The sequence below is a fragment of the Branchiostoma floridae genome, chromosome 7 (genome assembly GCF_000003815.2).
Source record: "Branchiostoma floridae strain S238N-H82 chromosome 7, Bfl_VNyyK, whole genome shotgun sequence".
Taxonomy (NCBI): Eukaryota; Metazoa; Chordata; class Leptocardii; order Amphioxiformes; family Branchiostomatidae; genus Branchiostoma; species Branchiostoma floridae.
In genome coordinates, this window is record NC_049985.1 from 872,741 (window position 1) to 894,409 (window position 21,669).

Genomic DNA, 21,669 nt, shown 5'->3' on the forward strand with positions numbered 1-21,669 from the left:
AATAGTCCATATCAAGGTCGATGACCTTTTGTAAAGCTGATAACGAGAGTGATTTTATCCAGTGCTCATGTTCTTGGCTGTGCTGTCGGATAATGGCGCCTCGCGAAGAAGATACTCTTTTTGTTTGATACAGAAAACATCAAAGCGCTCGCCCACCACCCAATATACTACCCTCAGAAATGGAGCAGTATGAAGTGTGGTACCAGCTGACTGCCTGTACGGTCTGTCTGTAATCCACTGTAATTCGACATGGTTTGATGTCAGTCAGTCTGGCAATTAACACCTGTCACTGAGACAGGAGTTGATCAATCTGTAACTGTGACAAAGTAGGACGAACAAATGAACACCGTCAACGCTGGTAACACTGGCCTTGCCTAACCCTGGCTTTAAACTATGCTCAGTTCATTTAAATTCAAACCAGGAGCTGGCATAGAAAGGCTACACCAAAATAATTTCTTGGTTCTTGTGAAAGTCAACCAAGAGGTCACGACAAAACATATGCCATGAGAAAAAATTGAGTCTCCCGTCATTCGCTGTGCCATTAGGTACAGACTTTCCCTTAGACTCTTCCTGTTACGATTCCAATTCAGCAGGATCTTCTTAGATGAATAAAATTCAACAAATTTAGATTCAATCTTAAAACCCTTTGGATTTGAAAGAAATATGCTTAAGTGCAAAAACAGAATGATGACAATTCCAGATTTATGGCACACTCAGTTTTATGCCATTATACAGAGTCATATTCTTACCCTCTGCATTTATGATGTCCACTTGCTATATTTCTCCCTTAAAATGTCCAACAAACAGGGAAACAAACTGGTAGGGCCGAAGTATTTTCCCTTAAACCATCCACAGGGCTCGAAATACTCCCTGCATATGCAGGTAAGTGCAGGTAAAATTGGAGCTGTGCAGGTATTTCTGGTGTCCACCTGCACCTAACCTGCACTGGTCCATGTACTGGGTTTTATACACAAAAGACAAAATTAGAAAAAAATGTTTCATAAACAATTTTAGTATGATTCATACTTCCTAAACTCAGACTGGTGCAGGGAAAATCTGTCCGGTGCAGGTAATTTTCAATGTTACCAGCACCAGTGCAGGTATGCAGAAAAAAGCATTTCGAGCCCTGAACCACCAACCATGGAAATAACCCTGCCTGGCCGGGGGTGTCTGTCCTACATTGTGCGATGACGAACGACGTGTCATCCCCTACACGGACAATCTGGTGCGCCCTGCTCTAGCATCATGCACGCCTGTCAGCCCGTCAGATGGGAAACTGATAACCCCGGTCGCGGGGTCACCGGCGCCAGGCCGAGGGACAAAAAATCGCTCGGGTTCCCGGGGATGACACGTCAGCGATGCATCCATCTCTCCGTCTCTCCGCGTAAAGATTTCCTATACTCACCCTCCCGGTCTTAATTAACAACGGATTTGAAGAATTACCCCGGCCGGCGCTGTATAGAGACGCTGGTATTCACCTCGGGGACGGACTTTCGCTGTGATTACGAGGGCCCAGATATACGGTCCGTCAGCGCACGGCCGTCGTTTAAGCGGTTGTTGGCTTCCTCGAGGCTTATTCTGATGATGAGATATGATCTGAGTTCCCGTAATTGATTGCAGATTGCGCGTTCTTCATACATAGTGAACAATACAAGCGTTTTGTTGTGTGTAATTAGAGTTTTAACTTTATTATTTTCAATTTGCAAATCATAATTCTCTTAGGCACATGGCAGCCCCTTCGGCAACACAGATGATTTGGAATATATCAAATACTATTGTCAATTACGTGTTTGATAAATGCAGTAAATATATAACTGACAAATTTTCACCAGAGATACTTAAATTAAACGTAATTTATAACCAACACAGTTTTAGAAACAGTTTTGATACTTCTTGTAAATGATGGAGCTGAACAATCAATTCTTGCGAGCGAATCAGTCCCTGTGACCTGTGATGATGAGAAGTATTGATTGATAGAAAAGCAGAGATAGTTTATCTCCGGTTTCAGTCCTGTATCTCTACCCCCTGTATTGCCTGGAGTGAACCTGTTAAAGAAATCAGGCATAGTGAGACCTGATGCCACAAGAATTTATTTCTTTGGATCTCAGACATTTTAAAGTAAAAATTCATCAAGATGAAAGTAAAGGATGGGAGAAAAACTTGCAACTGCCCCCCCCCCCCCCCCAATTATTATGATATAGACTTTCCTTCTGGCACTGTTTTCACGTTTAAATTTTTGTGAGCTTCCATTTTAGCAAATCCTTTAAAAAATCTCAGAAGCAACAAATTGAGTCGTTGCAGCCTAACCAACAAAGTACAACACAGGAAAGATCAGTTAGTGATAGTTTTGTTAATGTGACTGTTAGGAAAACAGATAAAAACTTGGCTAGTTGGTGCTGTCCTTGGTGCTGAAGGGACATTCCGATAGAAAAGTTTTTGTTGAACAGTTCCATAACCGGTTACCTGTGCTGTTGTATGCCTACTGTACATACATTTATATACATGGACACCACTCTGAAGCATTATCAATGAATAAAAGTAAAACCAAAGTGTTTCCCTTTCATTTTCTTTTTGCGGGAAGCCAAACATGCCAGGCAATCCTAGTATCCTGACTGGCAAGTCTGAAAAATGGGGGAAATACAACTCAAGGGTGTTTCCTCTGCTGCCAAATGAAAGACACGAAATCTTGTTCTCTTGTTCCTTGGAACAAACAAAAACTTACTTTAATTTGTACAGTCTAGATTTTAGGAAAGCCAAATTTCTCTCATGCTGAATTCTGTCTTCATACTGGCACAGATGAGATAATCTGTCAAGTTCAAAAAGAAAAGCGTTTTAGACAAAGACTTCGTTTGACAATGTTAATAATGAACAACAACAAGAAGAAAGTATTTTGGGCCAAGTAAAGAATTTGAACCTTGAAACAGTTAAAGTTACACCATCAGGACTAATTAAGAGATTGTTCTCGGTAGTTCTCATCTTCCTCCAAAGGACATATGTAAACACTATACCTTATCTATTCATGAGGAAGCCTCTGTAAGTTCTGTGCTGCCAGTTGGGCCCGCTCTGCCTGCCAAGCTTACAATCCGCTATCTTAATTGGAAAACTACACATCTTAACAGTACAATCTGTGCAGCACTCGCTAGTCATCAAGGCCCACACTTCAAGTAGGCGAGCAAGATGTACAAAAGAGGCGAGGAGGACCCTTAAGGGATGGAGATTTCCTTGGAACCTTGCCAGCTGCCTTGAGTGGGCTGTCTGGTGATTTGGGTTAATTGTTGCTCGTCTCGGATCTGAAAGTGGTTTGTTATCTCACGTTATTGGGTCTTCAGGAAAAAGATAAAATTCTATCATTCGTAACTTGAAAACATGTTTTTGATTCTCCGTTTTGATGCTTGCATTTGTTTCTTGTTCCTCAAAGAACAAATGTACACCTCCCATTGAATTTCCAGCAGGTAATGGATCAAGGGAAGAGATGTTATCGCCGATATGTAAGAGTGAAATCCTGTTACCTTATCCCAGCCCTTGGGGGAGATGTGGCTATGATAACAGTTACCTTCTGATGCTATCACAGCTGGCTGCCTGTTGGGCATTCTGTTATCACACGTTTGGTTGTACTCATTTGCAGCTCTGTTGTAAGACATAAAATGTCCTTCTGTAGTTTTTAGGAAGGTAAAGATGTCTTGTACAGACTGGGAAGAAAAATTCATCTGTCATCCAACATCTTACTTCTTAGTGAATATTCTTTTCTTCTCTGTACACATGTGATAGTAATGTTTAAAGCTCTGAACCAGGGTTGTAGCCAGCACCTGTCCTTCAGTCCTTTGAAGGAATTTTGCAGCTGGGGACTGAAAAAAGTTTTCCCCGTTCCGTCCCCTGGGACAGACAAAATTGATATGTAAAGATATAAAAAAAACTGAAACCCATGTGTTCTTCTTCACCAAAACAGATGCCATGGAACAGCTTAGTCTACAAGCAAAATTTGCACCTCAAAATGCCGGAAATAGTGTTTCAGAGGGTCTTGCTTTTGAGATTTTCTGGGACCCAGACCCCCTAGAAATGACGCGCAACGTCACGCCATGCCTTCGGTGCTCGATAGGATTCCCATTCAAAATCAAGGGTACTGAAAATGATTTCAGGCTGACTACAACCCTGCTCCGAACCAATAGCAGAGAATGTCTTGCACATAGGTTGTAAGAAGAAGATTATGTTTATTCCCTTGTAACCTCCGAGCAATCTTATCTTGTTCATCTCCTTTATTCTGATTATCTTTAGTAATCTTAGTGTTCCTGCAAATCAAATAATGGAAGTTTTCCGTCTAATGGCAGGTTTTAAATATGAGAGATTTTATCATGGGATTGTAGACGGTGCTTTTGGTGTGCCCTTTCTCCGTGTGTTCAGAGCGATCAATATCAATAATGGCGTTTGCGAGGTTCCGAACAGTCTGGGTATTGATCAGGATGTGTTGATGATCGGAGCCATCGTCGGGGGTGAATGCCCCGCCAGGGCACATCAGGTGCTGATGGTGGGTCAATGCAGTTAACCTGGGGGGTGCTAGGGGGCAGTTTGCCAAAACTTCCCCCATGGCTGCCACAAAGGTGGTGATTTAGGCCTAGAGGGTTTCAACAACCGATCCTAAATCAGATTTCAGGGGGAAACTGTAGGCTGTAAGAAATGTGACTGCATACTACTTCTCATCTCTGAAGCTGTGCCAAGGCACAGAACCATGATCTTTACAGTTAAACCTATTCTAGTGCACACATACAGAGTCACTCCCCGACCACCAGTGATTTAGTTCTAGAGGTTTCACCAACCTATCCTAAATCAAATTTCTGGAGGGAAAACCGTAGGCTGTAAGAAATGTGACTGCACCTTAACTCATCTCTGAAGCTGTGTGTAACAAGGCACAGAAATAAGATCTGTACAGTCAAAGCTGGTCTAGTGCCCACATAAAAACTCCCCGACCATCGATGATTTAGGCCTAGAGGTTTCAACAACCGATCCTAAATCAGATTTCTGGGGGAGAACCGTAGGCAAAGGGGCATCTACTCATTCTGACACCGTGAAGGCACAGAACCAAGATCTGCACCTCATCAATTTACATTAAAACCCCCTGACCACCTCTTGTCATTTAAAAAAGATTTTCCCATTGACACAAACATTAAGAATCAAGTCTGTAGTGACCAACTGTTAACATAGACCAGTTTCTTCCAGTCCACTGATTGGTCTTCTTGGGCAGATTTGACTGGACAGACTTTTTCTTTAGTCAGAGTCATGTTTTCATTTTAATCTTTGAGTTAGTATCATTAGTATTTCTATAGTCAGGGAACAAGGACATACAATTAGTGTGGCCTGCTGGCATTGCTGCAGAATACAGGTTCACCTATTTGTTGCTGGCTGCTGGCTAAATGTGCGATCTATCATCAGTTTCTCTGCCGTCAACGTTGTGACAAAACAGATGACAGTTAACACGGCTGTTGTTAGGGGCGACCGTCGCCGTGGTGACAGTGAGTGTCCCTGACAGCCAAGGCCCCCGGGGACCTGCCAGAATCTGCATGATGAACGACCCATTGTCTGCAGTTTTCCCGGGCATGACCCCCGAGCCCCGCGCCTGACGATCCCGCCATGAATGATGTATCAATGAGACGCGACTAATGGCGGCGGGATTGGGAGCCAGATTGGTTCCGCGCGAACGGGCGCACCTTCCGTCCGCACGTCGGTTTGATGGATAGCGCTGCCTCGTTCGGAGTTAATTTCCTCTCGCCGTTGGCCGTCCCTCGCCGATCAGCGGCACCGGTTTACGATCCGGCATTGTCCCGAGATCAGGAGTGGGGTTAGTAGGGATTCTATTTGCTGTCCTTCATCTGTTAGTGTCATGTCCATTTCTCCATTTTCTCAATTGTTTCAAGTCTATCAAGTGTTCTTAATAGATTGGTGATGCATTGCAGATACATGTACATGTGTATACTGAGGAGGGGGGTACTGAAATGACTAAAATTTCCATGGTAATCATTCAACATTGACCAATATTGTCATAATCAAAATAACTATTTTGCACTTCGAGTGTATTTCATCTGTTGTGAGCATTTTGCTGTCTAGGATTTTATTTTCGTTGTTATAATTTTTGTCATCATATTGAATATTGGATATAGAATATTCTGAGGCTGAATAAAGCATTGGTAATTGAGGCTAAATTGTTGTAATAAAGTTTCTATTGTAGTCATGGCATGGTGCCCAATGTTGCTTTAGATATAACATTTTTATATTTAGCTGTCTGTTAGTTATGCAATAACATTCAAAGGAGCTTGCAGTGAATAATGCCTTTTTTTAAAGACCAAGGCCAGCTTTAAAGCTTCTTAAAAGGTGTGAAACATTATGTAGATAATGACAACCTGTTAATGTTAAATGATTGGATTAAATCAGTGCAGCCAGCTTCCTTTACCCTAACGAGGATGATTATTAATATATATGATTAATTTTTATCTGTTAATTACCTGATACATGCAGCCTTGTGTCACAGAAACACTCAGTAAACATTCTCCATGCCTCAAATTTACTACCATCCAGAAAAGATTACACTGCAGAACAAGTCATGGACATATAAAATATAGACTATAAACTCCAGTACCTAATCCCAGAGTGGTCCTCTCCTCTGTGTGATTCTGCATGTAGATGAGATTCGTGGGGCCGGCGTGGCACAGCGGCGCTTGTCCCACTTACCAACCTGCCATCACACGCTGGGGTAATTGGGTTATGTATCGCCCGTCACTGCGCCTAATGCCGGCTAGATATTACAGGTTTGTTGCCTGTTTAGCCATGATTGTGATTCATGCGTTTGGTTGACATTTCCCTGCTTTGGAATGGATGGACTGGATTTGTACGGACTTGCATGTGTGCAGTGGGGACCTGACTGTTTAATCTAGCTTGGATGGTTACCATTGTTGATTTTCTTTCAGCAAACCTCATTTTCTAGCCAACTCTTATCCATGTTTGTACTGTCTTGAATAGATTTTGAACAATTCAGAGTGGATATACAGAGCGCATATATGCAGTGCACGTGGGGCCTGTAGTTTAATTTGGTTTGTAAAAACAGTTAGCAATGTTGAGATGGGATCAAAGTTGCTTTCTTTAGCAAAAACTATTTTCTCTATGTATTGGCTGCATTAAATTTTAACAATTTAGATTATGGACTGCTGAATTCACCAGTTTGAAAGTATGAACAGACTTATAAGTTATAGATTTAACAGTAAGTTAAAACGTCTGACTCAATGAACTGTATCTACAATGTATTACATTGAAAGAAAAGTTCAAGCAGTTACCATCTCTATTGTACATTTAGTGTACCGGTAGCAAATCAGCTGTAAATGTCAGCAGAGTTCAGTGAACTGGTGAAAATGTGTGCCAGAGTTAGGCCCAATCTATACACAGTTTTTACCGATATCGGTGGATGTGTCGGGAGGGATCTGGAACGCTGGCCGCGGGACACCCGTGGCGCTTGCAGTCATAAACAGCTATATAGCCTAATGAGCCCGCGTTGTATGCTAATGAGCCTTCCCGAAGTCGGGACACATCTACACGCGCGCGGAAGCTGTCGGGGACCCCTGCTAAGCTATCGGGGACCCCTGCTAAGCTTTCGTACGAATGGTCCGGACCTTTCGGGAGAAATTTTCCCGATATCGTAATGGCGATATAGCAGTTCCATCTAGACGATGAAAAAAAGCTGTCGGCGAATGGTTGTAGGCTCGCCGATATCGGGAAAAACTGTGTGTAGATCGTGCCTTACAGAGGAGCGTTATCCCTAAACGCCCCTCACCACCTGGGTACATGTGGGGAATGGGAGAGCACTGGTAGGGATCAAAGCTTCTTAGCTTTGAAGGAAGGAACTTTGAAGTAGCTAGTTTATCATGTTACTCAGCACTGGGGCACTTGGGGTTTGTTACAGAAAAATTGACATTTAGTTCTTTGTGCAGTGAGATAATTGCACAAAATAATGCAAAATTTTTTTTTTTAGAATGCAAAATCATTTTTCTTAACAGTTACTAAAAAAGATATAGTAAACGAAACTTAATCAATATGTAATCAAACAGTATATTAAGTTTCAATTATTGAGGTAATGTGAATAAATGCTAGTCCAGAAAATATTCCAAAATGCAGAAAAGCCATACTATTATGTTCATTCCAATTCATTAGCTATTATCAGTATTTTCTTAATGACCATATATCATTTATGAAAGATATAACCTTTTATGAATATTATGCATATTTTATGCATAGGGCTACATTCATTGCAAATTCTAAGCTATTATCAGTATTTTCTGAATTACCATTTATCGTTTATGAAAAATATAACATTTCATTAATACTATCGATAAGCATTGTGTTACATTCATTGCAATTCATTAGCTATTATCAGTATTTTCTGAATTACTATTTATCGTTTAAGAAAAATATAACATTTTATGAATATTATACCAGGTCCTAGCATTGGGTATGATAAGTGCTGTTGGAGGAATTATTCCCATCCGCAGTAAAAGCTGCATCGTGACATTTACCAGGGAACAACATGACCCCGGCGCCTCCAGCGCGGTTTCCTCCTCCATGTATCATCTCGGGATAAACGTCTTCGTTTCCACGGCACCCCGATACGCAGGCGTCCGAGGGTTTGTCCGCCGCGGGAGATTTATGGGGCGGAGAATGTTTCTGACTGGAGGCGAGATTCCTCCTCAGCTGCTGTTAGGGTAGCAGTTAGGCCACACCTAGTCAATTTCCTGCTCCACGGGTTTAAAAAAAAATGAGTTCTTGGGAAGTCTGGACTTTTGTACATACCATTTAAGGAAGTGATGACCACACACACAGTTTAAGGAGGCAATTACAATAAGATTTATGTTCGTCCTCCCCGCTCACAGTTTTCGTGTTGTTGTCTGGCAAAAAATTTTTTTTCGAATTTTCTAAGAGCCAAGGAAATTTTCCTGTAGAAATGTGAACCTCTTGGGCTATATGCTATTTCAAACTGTCCGAAACCAAAGGAATACATTACTGTGGCCTTATATTCCTAGGTTTTCTTGTTCTTTAGATTACTAAATTCTATCATTTTGCTTCAAAAGGTCCGAGAACCAAAGAAATCATTAGTGTAGCCCAATATAATAGTATATTCCTGTATTTATATATATATTGCATGTGAATTATCTTGTAGCCATGACTGTGGCCTCCAGTAGGGAAGTATAACAGTAACACAGCTTCCCACTGGATGTGACCTCGGGCGTTCGCTTGTCTCATTGTTGTCAGCTTTTACTGTATATTGAATGTCTGTGAGGAAATGTCAGGAGTGAGCCGGTGGGGCCTTTAATGGTCACGGAATAGACCTACTCGACAGTAAAGTTTCAGCTATTCGTAATTGCTTTTTACCTCTGTCGGGTGTTTGGGATTTTACTGTTATGTTTTTTTTTGGTAGAAGAAGACAGTTCCCATGCGTGTTTCTGTCATTTTCTTTTACAATATGGTTTCTATGTAGAAGCGGGAAACTTGAAATCAGAAGTACATGTACATGATGGATTTCTTTTTCTCAATTTGTGGGTTTACTTTACAAAAATGTATTATGGTCTGGAAGCATTTTGAGGATTTTTACAAGAAGTATTGTACGACACACGAGACTGTTGTCATCATCGGAAACGAAACAGCATAGGCAATCATTGCAAGTATTGAAAGGCAGTTCAATCTCAAGATCTCTACAACTGATTTACTTCCTGATGTTTGAGTGACATCCATCACTCTCCTTTTAGCGTCAATAGAATGAAATGGCAGAACAATTCAATACATCTAACTGGAAAAAAAGTTGAACATGTCAAAGTCACAAACTTGTTTAAGGATTGTTAAGTGCAAGTAGCACTCATATGTAAATCATGTTTGGATAGTTCCAATGGTGATACCATAGGAACAGTCTGTTACAGTCCTTTGTGATGCAGAGCGGGGTCCCAAATTGGATTAGAGACTTTCTACACAAAATTATCCCTCACAGTGTCTTTACAAGTAGTACAAGTGTGGAGTTCTGCACAAAGTACTCCCTAATAGTATATATGATACTGTAAATGCATTTAAGTTCGCGGGGATTTAATTTCGCGGTAGCGAGAAAATAGACTTTTCGCGGTGGTTTTAATTTCGCGGTAGCACCATGCACTGCAATCTCTTACTGTTATGAAAAAATGTTCGCGGTGGATTTAAATTCGCGGTAAAGCGGCCGCCTCGAAAACCGCGAACATTAATCCACCGCGAACATTTCTGCATTCACAGAACATTTCTGCATTCACAGTACACTTCCCTTACAAGTGTGCCTCCCTGTCAGGCCTGACTGCCACAGAAGCAGATGTTTCTCCTCCTGTATAGTTCCCTCTGCTGCTTCGCTTGTTCCACTTCCCAACCCTATTTCCTGCTCCGTCGCCTTTTACCAGCCTGTGGTGTGCCACAGCGCCCCCTGTGGAGTTCAGGTTCACCCTGGTACTGCAGCAGCTCGAGCAGTTAGGGAAAAACAATTACCAAACAAACGCTTAGTGTGCTTTATGCAATAGTCCAAATGTCATTGGGGAAACGGTGGTGTACGTGAATAACTGGGTGAAATATCGTTGTATGAAACTGTGAGCTGAAAAATGTATTGCAGCATGTCCATAGGTAGGTTTTTTTTGGAGGGGGGGCGTCTCAAACAAATCCCCACGTACACACACACACACACATACTCCGAGGTGCCTAAAAGAATGGTCAATGCGATGCAATTCATTTCTTGACAGTAGTGTTAGTCTCCGTTTTTTAACTCAAAAATCCTCTCAAAAATGCAGATTATACCATTTGAATTTTCATAATTTTCCAGTCTCCCTCATACTTGTGTCGATCGTACTGCCCTTAAATGGTAAAAAAACAGCAGCTATGTTAAGGTTAGTTGCAGGTGCACGTTTAGCATCAATAATATCAATTGTTAAGAGAGTACGCACAATATAAAAGCCTATACGTTAATGTCAAGGTTTGACATTTGGCTCATATTTATGCTGTAAAACATCCATGTAAAACGTGTGGATGATGAATCATTGCTGCCAAACCTGATTTAGAGTTGGGGCTTTGCCACGATCCTTGCCAACAATAGCAGGAAGGATTTGGCTACGGCTCATTAGACAACAGTTTTGTTCGCATAACACAACAGTTTTTATTTGCAAAACAGGTGTCAGTGTGGCTAACGCACGGCTGGGTCCCGATCGGTAATTACTGATTAGTGTGAATTATTTGTTTAATTGTGCAGCACGTTGTAATGAGGGGTATCAGGTTGCTTCATTGCTTTTTAATGAGATTAATCAAGACATGCTTCTGTGTAATTGTTGTTTGGTAATTAGAAAATAGCATAAAGTGTCATGATCAGGCGGCTCTCATTTGTAATGTATAATAAAAGTCAGGGTAATAATTATGAAATAGCATAACTAGTAGATTATGAATGACGAAACACTTGTTTGGAGGTTATAATGACATTTGACTGCAATAAAATATGCTAGAGCCAAACTGGAGTGCATTTGGTTTTCAGATTTTTAAAGTATTTTCTATATTTGAATTGTGCACTAAGTAGTATTATCATGAAGAGTTTGAATAGAAATCTTTCCCTTAATTCGTACACACAGTTTCAGTTACTGTATATAGTCAGATTCAAGTTATCCTTCTATCACTTTATTTTCATTTCAACTTCGTTGCAAATTTTTACTCAGAAATATCAGGGAAGCAAGGAAATATGTCGGTGTAGCAAAACATATGTCCAGAGGTTTAAGTGTGGTCTTAAGAAACAGAAGTTTTTCTTCCCCTCACCTTTCTGGCACCTTAAGAAGGCTCTTCAGCTGGGTGTTTCTTTAACCAGAAGGTCTCGGTCCCCTCCTCCATCACAGCTGACAGCTGGTGATTACAGAGGCCCCCATCTCAGGGCTGGTCCACCTGCCAACTCGAGGGGTAATAACCGGGCACAACTGGTCTCTAAGGCCATTTGTTGTTTCTCAGATTTTTAAAAATGACTTTCAAAAAACCCTTAAGAACTGTATATTTTGCCTGAGGACCCCAGACGGATGAACACAGAATTTCCTTGATAGTTTCCGCAGTATTGTACAAATCTCTGTAATAACTTAGGAGAGGGTATAACATATATTGAGTAACAAATACACAGAAGGAATTCTTCTTCACACTAAAAATAAAAATCTGAGAACCAAGAAATTAAATTGGTTTGGCCTAAGTCAGACGAGGGCTGGAGGCAGGCCACTCCAAGTTACCACCTTGGTTCTTGGGTGATTTAATTAATGATAGTGATAATAACAGTAATGATAAGGATAATAATGGGTTATTCCATGCTTACAAATATTGTACATATTAGAAGGGCCATTAGATTGGGCCTGAATAGTTCTGACAATCATATTACAGGTATATTACATTACTAGGGCATTCAACATCATTTGTCTTTGTCATAGCTGATTAGAATTATGTTAAAGGCCTTTGAAATATGTGTAAAATATGTATAAAGGGATTTCAAGGCAGTGTTTTATTTTGGAGAATGAAGTCAACACTGACTGGACAATTTATGAGCTCAATAATTCAAAGTGAAAATTGAACAATTGGTCAAGATGTAAAAATTACAGTACCAGTAAATTAGAGAATTATTATTCCATTGGCTTTTGGGAAAATTTAGACTTAAAAAAATCTGGGAAATGTCTGAACTAGAGGATTAAGATGTTAACAGTCTGAGACTTCTGTTTTCATGCTGACGTCTTGCTAAATTTTCATGATAAAACGTATGAGAAACATGGAAAAATTTCAATTAACAAAAAAAAAAAATCTGGGAAAACTCAGAACTGGAAGATCAACATGTCAAGAGTCTGAGAGAAAAGGGAGACAGTACCTCGGTTCAAGTTTTCCTCTCAGAAAACTGTTTTGAGATGCTGACCCTCTTGCCAAATTTTTATGTTAGAAAGAGAACCAGTAACAATTGCATTGGAGTGGCCAGGAGGAGCATGTTAGTGTCCCAGTTCTGTAAGAGAGTCTCCTGCCCCTAACAACCACCACAGCTGGGCTGGTTCAGAGCCTCATCCCAGCACTGTGTGGTGATCGAACGCCTGATTGAGCACTCACAATGACCAGGAGTGCCCACTGCTGCCCTATTTATGTAGAGAGTGCAGCTTTTGACCACAGACAAGCTGCACCCCCCCCCCCCAACCTCCTTGCAAGGCCATTTCTCGCTTACACCGCGCGCTCGAGGAAGGGGATCCGCGATCCTCCGCTGGTAATTTAATTTGTCCTTATCGTGGGTTTGCCGGATGGGATGCGTTCTCGCGGACTCCTTCCCTGCCGGATCGATAAGAGCTCGGGTCTTTTGTGCCAGTTGTCATGCGTGGACGCTCCCCGGCGAGGTGATTGATAACTCTCCGGGCTGCATAATATTGGGAGCTGGCACCGGCTTAATTGTGAGCCACATGCAGGGCACTGATTTTCGCAGGGGCCAATTGCATCGGAGAGGGATGTTTGTTTAATTTGGCTAGAAACCCGCGAATTGCCCCTCGCGATCCGACAGCGCAGCCCGGGAATGTGTGCAGAAATGTGTGTGGATGTGGACCTTCTTGTTAACGTTGTTGTTGTGGTGGATTTTGTGGCGACGTCGTGACCAAACATGCTCTCCCTCTTCTTACAGGATGTTCCCAGCGCGCAGCTGAGTCGCACAAAGAGTGAGTACTTCCCTCTTTATTTACCTTCTGCACCTCTCCTTATTCCCAGCACGGGCCCACGTCTGTGTGTGCACACCCGCCTGGCTTCCCTAACGCCTAACGTTATGATTAAGCATTATTATGTTTTGCAATCGGGGCTATTGCTTCGCGGGTATTTGTGGGGCATTTAGTGGTCCTTAATCGCCATCGATTAGCCACTGTGGTGAGTAATCGCGGTGATTTGATTGCGGCCGGGACGCGATGCAAAATTCAGCGCCCCCCCGTATCATCCCGTATTCTAGCCGTGTGCCCGTGTTGACACGGGGTGCCTCCGTAGCGCTCGCTCCGTTCCCTCAGCGGTCTTGTGCTTTTAATCCGGCTGTCTGCATGCTCCCCCGCTGGAAAAACATAACAATAATTTTCTTTTCCTTAATGTTATTCCTGCAAGTTCCTGCCTATTCTTGGCTATTTGCAATATGTAACTACAGTATTTAGGAAAAGTATTCAGACGGCACAAGATAAAAATGGTGACATGTGGAACAAGAGATTATTCTAAGAAGAGCTGCTACAGAATGCAATTTAAGCTTTTGATAGTAAAAATAATGGTTTATGGTTCAGTTGGACTCAAAGGTGTGCAAACATGTGGGGTTGCCAATATTAATTAAGCCCTGAATTGCCCTTACATTTACAAATCTCATTAATGATTGAGAACTACTACAAAGAATAATGTTTTTAAAATCATCAATTTGTTGAAGAAATACGTTGATGGCTATTTGAGTTTCAAGCCATATAAAAGACCCCCGGAAAGTAATACTTTAGAGTGGATACATCAAAGATAAGATGAAAACTACAGTCTAGAAAAATCACTTTGTTGTGTTTCAGTATATTATTGATTAAACAATCTGACAATGTTTGGTTATTTCTGAAATGTAAAACCAAAACACAGCAATGCTGGTAACAACATTAATTTATGCTTTATTCATACCTCATACCTTAATTGATGAAATGTTTATCGCTATTTCTGGAGTTTACCAAAATAAAATACTACAAACAAAGTGGCTAAAATATACAACAAGATATACATTTTGGTTTAACAGAAAACTTAAAACATAATACAAATGGTACCAAAGATAGGTAAAGGTAATATTATAAGGTGAACTCAAAACTAGAGGCTGAGGGGTCAGAGGTCAAGGCAAAATATTACATAAATGGAAACATAATCTGCACTTAAGGTAATGAAACTTATATGTGATAGCTACTTGTAATTTTACTGATTGCTTTGCCTACATTGCTTTGTGCAATCTTTGATATGCACAATCATTTTCATTTGTAAATAATGTCCATGGCAAGATGAAAGAAAAACATATTTAACAGAAATAACCGACTACCAAGGAATCATGATGATAATAAATGAGTGAAAAGCTTTATTGTATTAGTCAAAACAAAGATTAAACATACATGTACAAGTGTCATGGATCTAGCTTAGCATGGAAATTTGAATTCTTCTTCCTGCTTGGTAATGGTGAAAATTTTCAGTCGGTTTATGAAAGCACGTGAGGAATATAAATTTTTCATGTTGTTGCCATACACATGTACATTGTACCATGTGCGCTTGTCTTGCAATGAAGTTCTCCCTATGTCTAAAGTGACTCGGAATCTACTTTCTTTCTTTTTCTATTAGATGATAGAAGTAGGACATTTCTAATGTAAATATAGTACAATCTATGATGACTTTGACTTCATTTGGATCCACAATTAGCCTGACAATTCTGTAAGCCTCTCTTCCTGTATGTGGTCTTACACATGAAGCACATCAATACCACATGAAGTGCACCTCATCTTCTGCTGTGTTTGAGGTACAAAATAATGGAGCTGCCTTTATCTGATGTCTCCCTCCTCACACGTCGATCAGTGTTGACTGTGAGTGTTGGGGGACTCGATGCCGAGTTGTCAGACCCATCCAGGAATTGGAAATAGGTTTAATACAAATGTAATATTATTTTTATGTAACAAAACAACTCAATAACAAATCATGGTGTGAGTTGTGAGTCGATGGACGACTCAAAATCATGCCAGACCGATCCGTCGGGCAAGAATTTGCGATAAATTTATTATCGTTGTATAACAAAACAGCCCAATAACAAATCATGTTAACAGTTAACATAACTGCCTTGTTGTGATTTATGCCTTCACGCTTGTCGATCAATAATGTGAGTGTTGGAGAACTCTATGCCAAGTTTTCATGCAAACCCATCCAAAATTTTGCAATAGATTTATTATCATTATTATGTAACAAAGCAACTCAATAACAATCATGATAACATAATGTAACTGCCTTGATCATATTTTTCAATTCTCAATTCGATACCTTCACGCTTGACGATCGATGTTGTGAGTGTTGGAGAACTCAATTCCAAATTGTCAGACCCATCCAAGAATTTCTAATAAATTATGTATCATTATTATATAAGAAAATGACTTGATAACAAGTCATGGTGACATAATGTAACTGCCTCGATCATATTTCTCAATTCTCACTTGTCAATGGAAGACAAGTGCTGGAGGACTGGATATTATGTCAGTCCCGTCCTTCAGGCACGAATTTGCAATAAATTTCGTATCATTATTATACAGCAAAACAAATCAATAACAAATCATGGTGTGAGTGGTCAAGCGATGGTGTGAGTACTGGAGGACTCAATATCATGTCGTCAGGCAAGAATTTACAATTTTATAATCATTATTTTATTGTATAACAAAACAACCCAATAACAAATCATGGTAATAGTAGTGTATAATGCCTTGGTTTGATTTATCCCTTTACGGTTGTCAATCGATGGTGTAAGTGTTGGTGAACTGAACAGACCGATCCGTCGGGCAAGAATTGGCAATACGTTTATCATCTTTATTATTATATAACAAAACAAGCCAATAACAAATCATGACAACAGTAACATAAATGATCTGATTTAGCCCTCATGCTTGTAGATGGAAGTTGTGAGTATCGGATGACAAGTCATCAAACCCATGTATCACTACCTGGAGTCATATTACACCCTGACATGGGCAGGAATGGGGGGGGCAACTCTGAACACTGACAAGTTGGTTTTGACATCCTCAGGAGACAACGATAAGGGTTAACAATTAGTGATGAATAAATATTTAACATAGATAGAAGAAAGTTTTAAATAAGATATAAAGTGATATTTTAAACTGCAGTTTTTATGAAATACTGAATGGATCAAATGTAAGAGTTCTTTTAAGCTGCTAAGTTGAGGTCAGGGTAGACATAAAAAAAGGTCTTTCAACAGAAAATAGAACATGTCTCAGTCAAGTTCAGTATTGTGAATGTCAGAGCAATTCAGACTACACCCTTGAGTCCTGAATAAACCATTATTTGAGAATTTTAATGAGAATAATTGTTATGATTATTGTTATGGTATGGGTGACTTTGCAGGGCACCTGACACATACATACTATTGTGACAAAAAAGATATAATGTTAAAAAAAATATTATATTGCATGTAAAAAGTGACAATTAATAGTAATACAGGCATGGAATTTGTTCTAAATTTATGAATCACATGTTACAGAAAACAGAAGTTAAGTTCAATCCTTGATTTAGCACCCACAGGTGAAAATTTGAAGCTAGTTTGTTCCTAACGAACGGTTCGTTGTGTTGAATTACAGGAAAAACCACCGCGGAGTCCAGTGGCGGCGGGAAGACGAAACCCATGGGGCCATCCTCCGAGTAAGTCAAACGATAGCTTCCTGTCTCTCCTCCGCTCGCCGGAGATTTATCCCCGGCGATCCCGCTCCCGGGACCTCTGACACGATTGCATTTGTTGGCCAGACCAAAGTGGGGTATTGGATCGATTATCCCGCGAGATCAATGGGTCCTTGTGACGGCTGCCACCACCCGCAGGCGTCGAGACGGGCCGGCGGTAAAGCACCCGTCCTGGCGTGTTTGCGCTGTGCATTTATTGCTGTTTGCCGGGTAAACACACTTGTCGGTGGTTCCTTCGGACGTGAGTCGGGCTTGTGAGGAAAGGATGAAGCTGGTAGCAGTGCCGGGGGTGATTTTTCTTCCCGGAGGTTCACCGGGAGTTCAGCTCCTTGGTATGCAGGTGGGCCTTTCTGTGGCTGGTTCTATTCGAACAGAAAGGCTTCGGAGTTATGCGTTCGGGTTTTTAAGGCGTCAGACGTGATAACAGACTCAGGGATTGATGTCGTATGGTCTGGTAGATTTTATTTCTCATGACTGCTGGCGTCACAAATTATCATGCCTCTCAGGAGGGAGAGCGACAAATTAGATACAAGTGCAGCGTTTGTTTGTTTTTTATCTGGATTTTGTTTTCATTTGGGTTGACAAGCAAAGATTAGGCCACACCAATTTTATTTGTTGCTTCTTGGATTCGCCTGTCCATTTTTTTTCATTTTCAAAAAAGAAAAAAAATATTATTCCCGAAAAAAAGTAAATTAAATACAGGTTTTGCTATCACCAACCTGTAAATATTACCTTTCAGAGCCACATACACATAATTTCAGTCTTAAAACAATGCCTTTTATTCAGAACATTTATAATAACAAATGAAAGGAAGGGATTCATTGTATAAAACGTGCCATTAAGCTGTGTTTGTTTTTGTTATCTAAGCCATATATCTTCACCCCAGACTTTTTAAAAAAATTTGTTTTTATCTTTTTTTACGTGTCGGCCCATTATTTTTTCTGATAAAAAAAATCCGAGAAGCAGCATATAAATTTGGTGTGGTCTTACTGGCTAAGAGAAACCATGGCAAAACCGAAAGTAGATTGTTAATCGCTTTTACACCAATTTTCCTGCAATTGTCAGATTATGGAAGGAATCTCCTTAAGTTAAGTCTCCAAGGACAGCTTTTAACTTTCCTAATCTCCTTATAATGGTGGTTGATTTTAACGACAAGTGGCTTTCCCCCAACATCATAACAGAATTACATAATTGCAAATATACTACAGCATTTGATACATTGTGTACAAAGCAATTCGCTAAACGATTTTCCATTCTAAAATGTTTTAGAATTGATAATACCGTGGTGCTATCGGATTATTCTTCCTTCCACGAGACGTTTTCCTGACACATTATAAATTCCGCAGACGTTGCCGAGTTATTAAAGGTGCCGGGCCTGAATTGTCTGGGGGTTTGCGGAGACATTAGTTCTCCATAAATGCAGTGCAGAGGGAACCGGGGCTCGGCTCTAAATGTCAGGAACGGTGGGCAGCGAAGTGGCAGGGACTCTTACTGCTGTGGGGTGGGGAGGGGGGCGCACATCAGCAAGGTCATGCCCTTGAACGCCCTCACGGACACTCCAAGTTATTTCCTTGCTTATTTTCCATGTTTTACAACAAATTTAGGCCACACCAATTTAATTTCTTGGTTCACGGATTCGCTCGCTCCTATTTTTTGGAAAAAAGAATAAAAATAAAAATTACCACTCAGCAAATTTTCACCATAAATGAAACCATTCGCCAGCTTTCTGGTGTAGCAAACATAAACTGACACTACTTTTGTAATTTTCAACAAACAGGTGCTGTTACTGTACGGTAATAGTCTTTTGTACTTTTTTCAAGCTGAAAACTTTTTATTCTTTATGTTTTGGATTAGCCCTCACCTTTACCCCAACCATTTTACAATTTTTATTTTTATTTTTATTTTGCCCTCTCGCTCCGTATTTTTTATGAAAAAATCTGTGAACCAAGAAATTAAATTGGTGTGGCCTTAGGAAGAGGACACAATGAAAACTGGTTGTATTCACTCCTTGCAACTATATGCAAATACAGTTCAATCTCTACAACTGGATAAAAACAGAAATTTACTTCCGAACCTTTTGAGTGACATGAATCACTCTTCTTCAGTGTCACACTAGACGTTTACGGAAATTCCAGACTTTGCAAGTTGATTGTCCAGTTCAGCTTTTTTTTCTGCAATCTGAAAACAGCCAATTACACTGGAGAGGCCCATTGTTGATGAACATGATTATCAGGGACTGTTGGAGTGTCTCACTACAGGCACACATCAGGGTCTGGTGGAGTCAGGGGTTAGGGGGCCTTGTTTTCTGGTGGTAGGCTTTACTACAAGCTATCAGCCCACACAAATTTCTTTCCATGGTTCTCAGACTTTTCTCAGTAAGATTAGTACAAGCAAGAGAACAAGATCAAAACAGGACTAATTGAAACCTTGAACCTGGGTGTATTTGCTCCCTGTGAAATTTACAGACTTTCCTCTAAATATTTTCGTGTTAATTTTCCAGTTCAAAGTTGTTTTTTGGATATTTCCGCTTAAAAATCTTTTTTGATCACAGAACCGACAAATTAGATTGTTGTGGCCCGAGGGGTTGAGAGGCTTGTTTTCTGGCGGTGGCTTTACAGGCCACTTGGGTAAGAGCAGCGACACTCAGGGGTGAATCAATTTCTCCAGGTCAGCGAGCGGCGGCTTGCCAGGTCTCCTGTTTGCAGGTGATTGTGTCGTTAATAGCCACGGCACAATCGTCCTGATCCCTTTTGCTGGCTGACTCGGTCACACTAACGGCAGGACGGGTGTGAAAATAACGCCGCTTAAGGCCCGGCAAGTCCGCTTGAGCCGGACACCGGCCAAAATAGACACCATTTAGGCTTGGTCTTGACATTTCCCTGGCTTCATCATGAGGGGGGCAGGGGTCACGTGGGGGGGCAAAGGTCGCGGGAACACACGGGAGTCAAATTACAAAGTCACAGTCAGGAGTCTAGTGTAAGGTCGCGGGGGCACAATCTGTGACTCCTGGCCAGCACTTGTCTGAAAGGCAGGTTCTCAATGAGGCCTCAGGTGTAGAGTTATTACATTCATGCCTGGATATAGGATAGGAGAGACAACTGAAGTGGTAGGCCATGCCTCACGGTCATCAGGGCTAGCCAAAACTATCATGCAGGGAACTGTATAGGGCGGGAGAAACAGGTGGGCAATAGAGAAGATGGGAGGATTATGTTGGAGAATGGATACTTGTTAAGTGAAACAATTGAGAAGAACATCCGAAAATAACTTTATCAGGTTGGTGGAATATAGGATATAGGAGAATTGTTCTACACAACCAGGTTGAACTCTGAAGAAGGTGTCTGATAGATACTGAAACGTAAGCAAGTAAGTTTAACCTGGCTGTGTACAAGAATTCTCCTATATTGAGAAGAACAGAAAAAAGAGAAGGGTGCAGAAAACTGGTTGCCAAATCTTCTGTGGTGTCCCAAAAGTCAATTAGTATGGATAAATTAGATGCTAATATTTCATTCAAAACTAACCTTAATATAATGATTCCACTCAGAGTCACCAGGGAAGTTTGGAATGTCCTATTCTGAAGTTTGCGGCCTGTTGATTGCTGAAATTAGACCGGTTTATTGTAAAAAGAGCTGGTTGATTGAATAGTTTTACGATGGCTCCGTCATGTCTTATGATCGCATACAGGTTTTCCTTGTAAAATGTTCCCTTTATGATGTAATCATGTTGTTTCTGCTCCAGCTGCCTCTAAAAGAAACAATCACCTACAACATACTGTAAATGCATTTAAGTTCGCGGGATTTAATTTCGCGGTAGCGGGAATTTGGACTTTTCGCGGTGGTTTTAATTTCGCGGTAGCGCCATGCACTGTAGTCTCTTACTGTTATGGAAAAATGTTCGCAGTGGTTTTAAATTCGCGGTTAAGCGGCCGCCGCGAAAACCGCGAACATTAATCCACCGCGAACATTTCTGCATTTACAGTATATGGTGTACTTACTTAGGCTGACTCCAGGATTCATCCTGGCATGGAAATTTGCTTGATGGGACGGAAAAAAAATTCACACCATCTGTCCAAAAATATGAACTTCCTGACATGTTGTTGATGAAAAGGTATTTTTGTAAACTTGAAATGACAGATCTTGAGATGAGATGAGATTCAGGATATATTCTTTCAGCAAGAACCTG

At 40.8% G+C, this 21,669-nt stretch overlaps 1 protein-coding gene across 1 annotated transcript in view; it reads left to right on the forward strand.

The window, feature by feature from the left end:
* Positions 1 to 21,669, forward strand: part of LOC118419229 (AF4/FMR2 family member 4-like) — a gene marked incomplete in the record, with an annotated part of 177,201 nt that overhangs the window by 96,274 nt on the left and 59,258 nt on the right. The window contains 2 exon segments of the mRNA XM_035825579.1: positions 13,691 to 13,724; positions 17,394 to 17,454. Coding sequence (XP_035681472.1) covers positions 13,691 to 13,724; positions 17,394 to 17,454 — 95 coding nt within the window.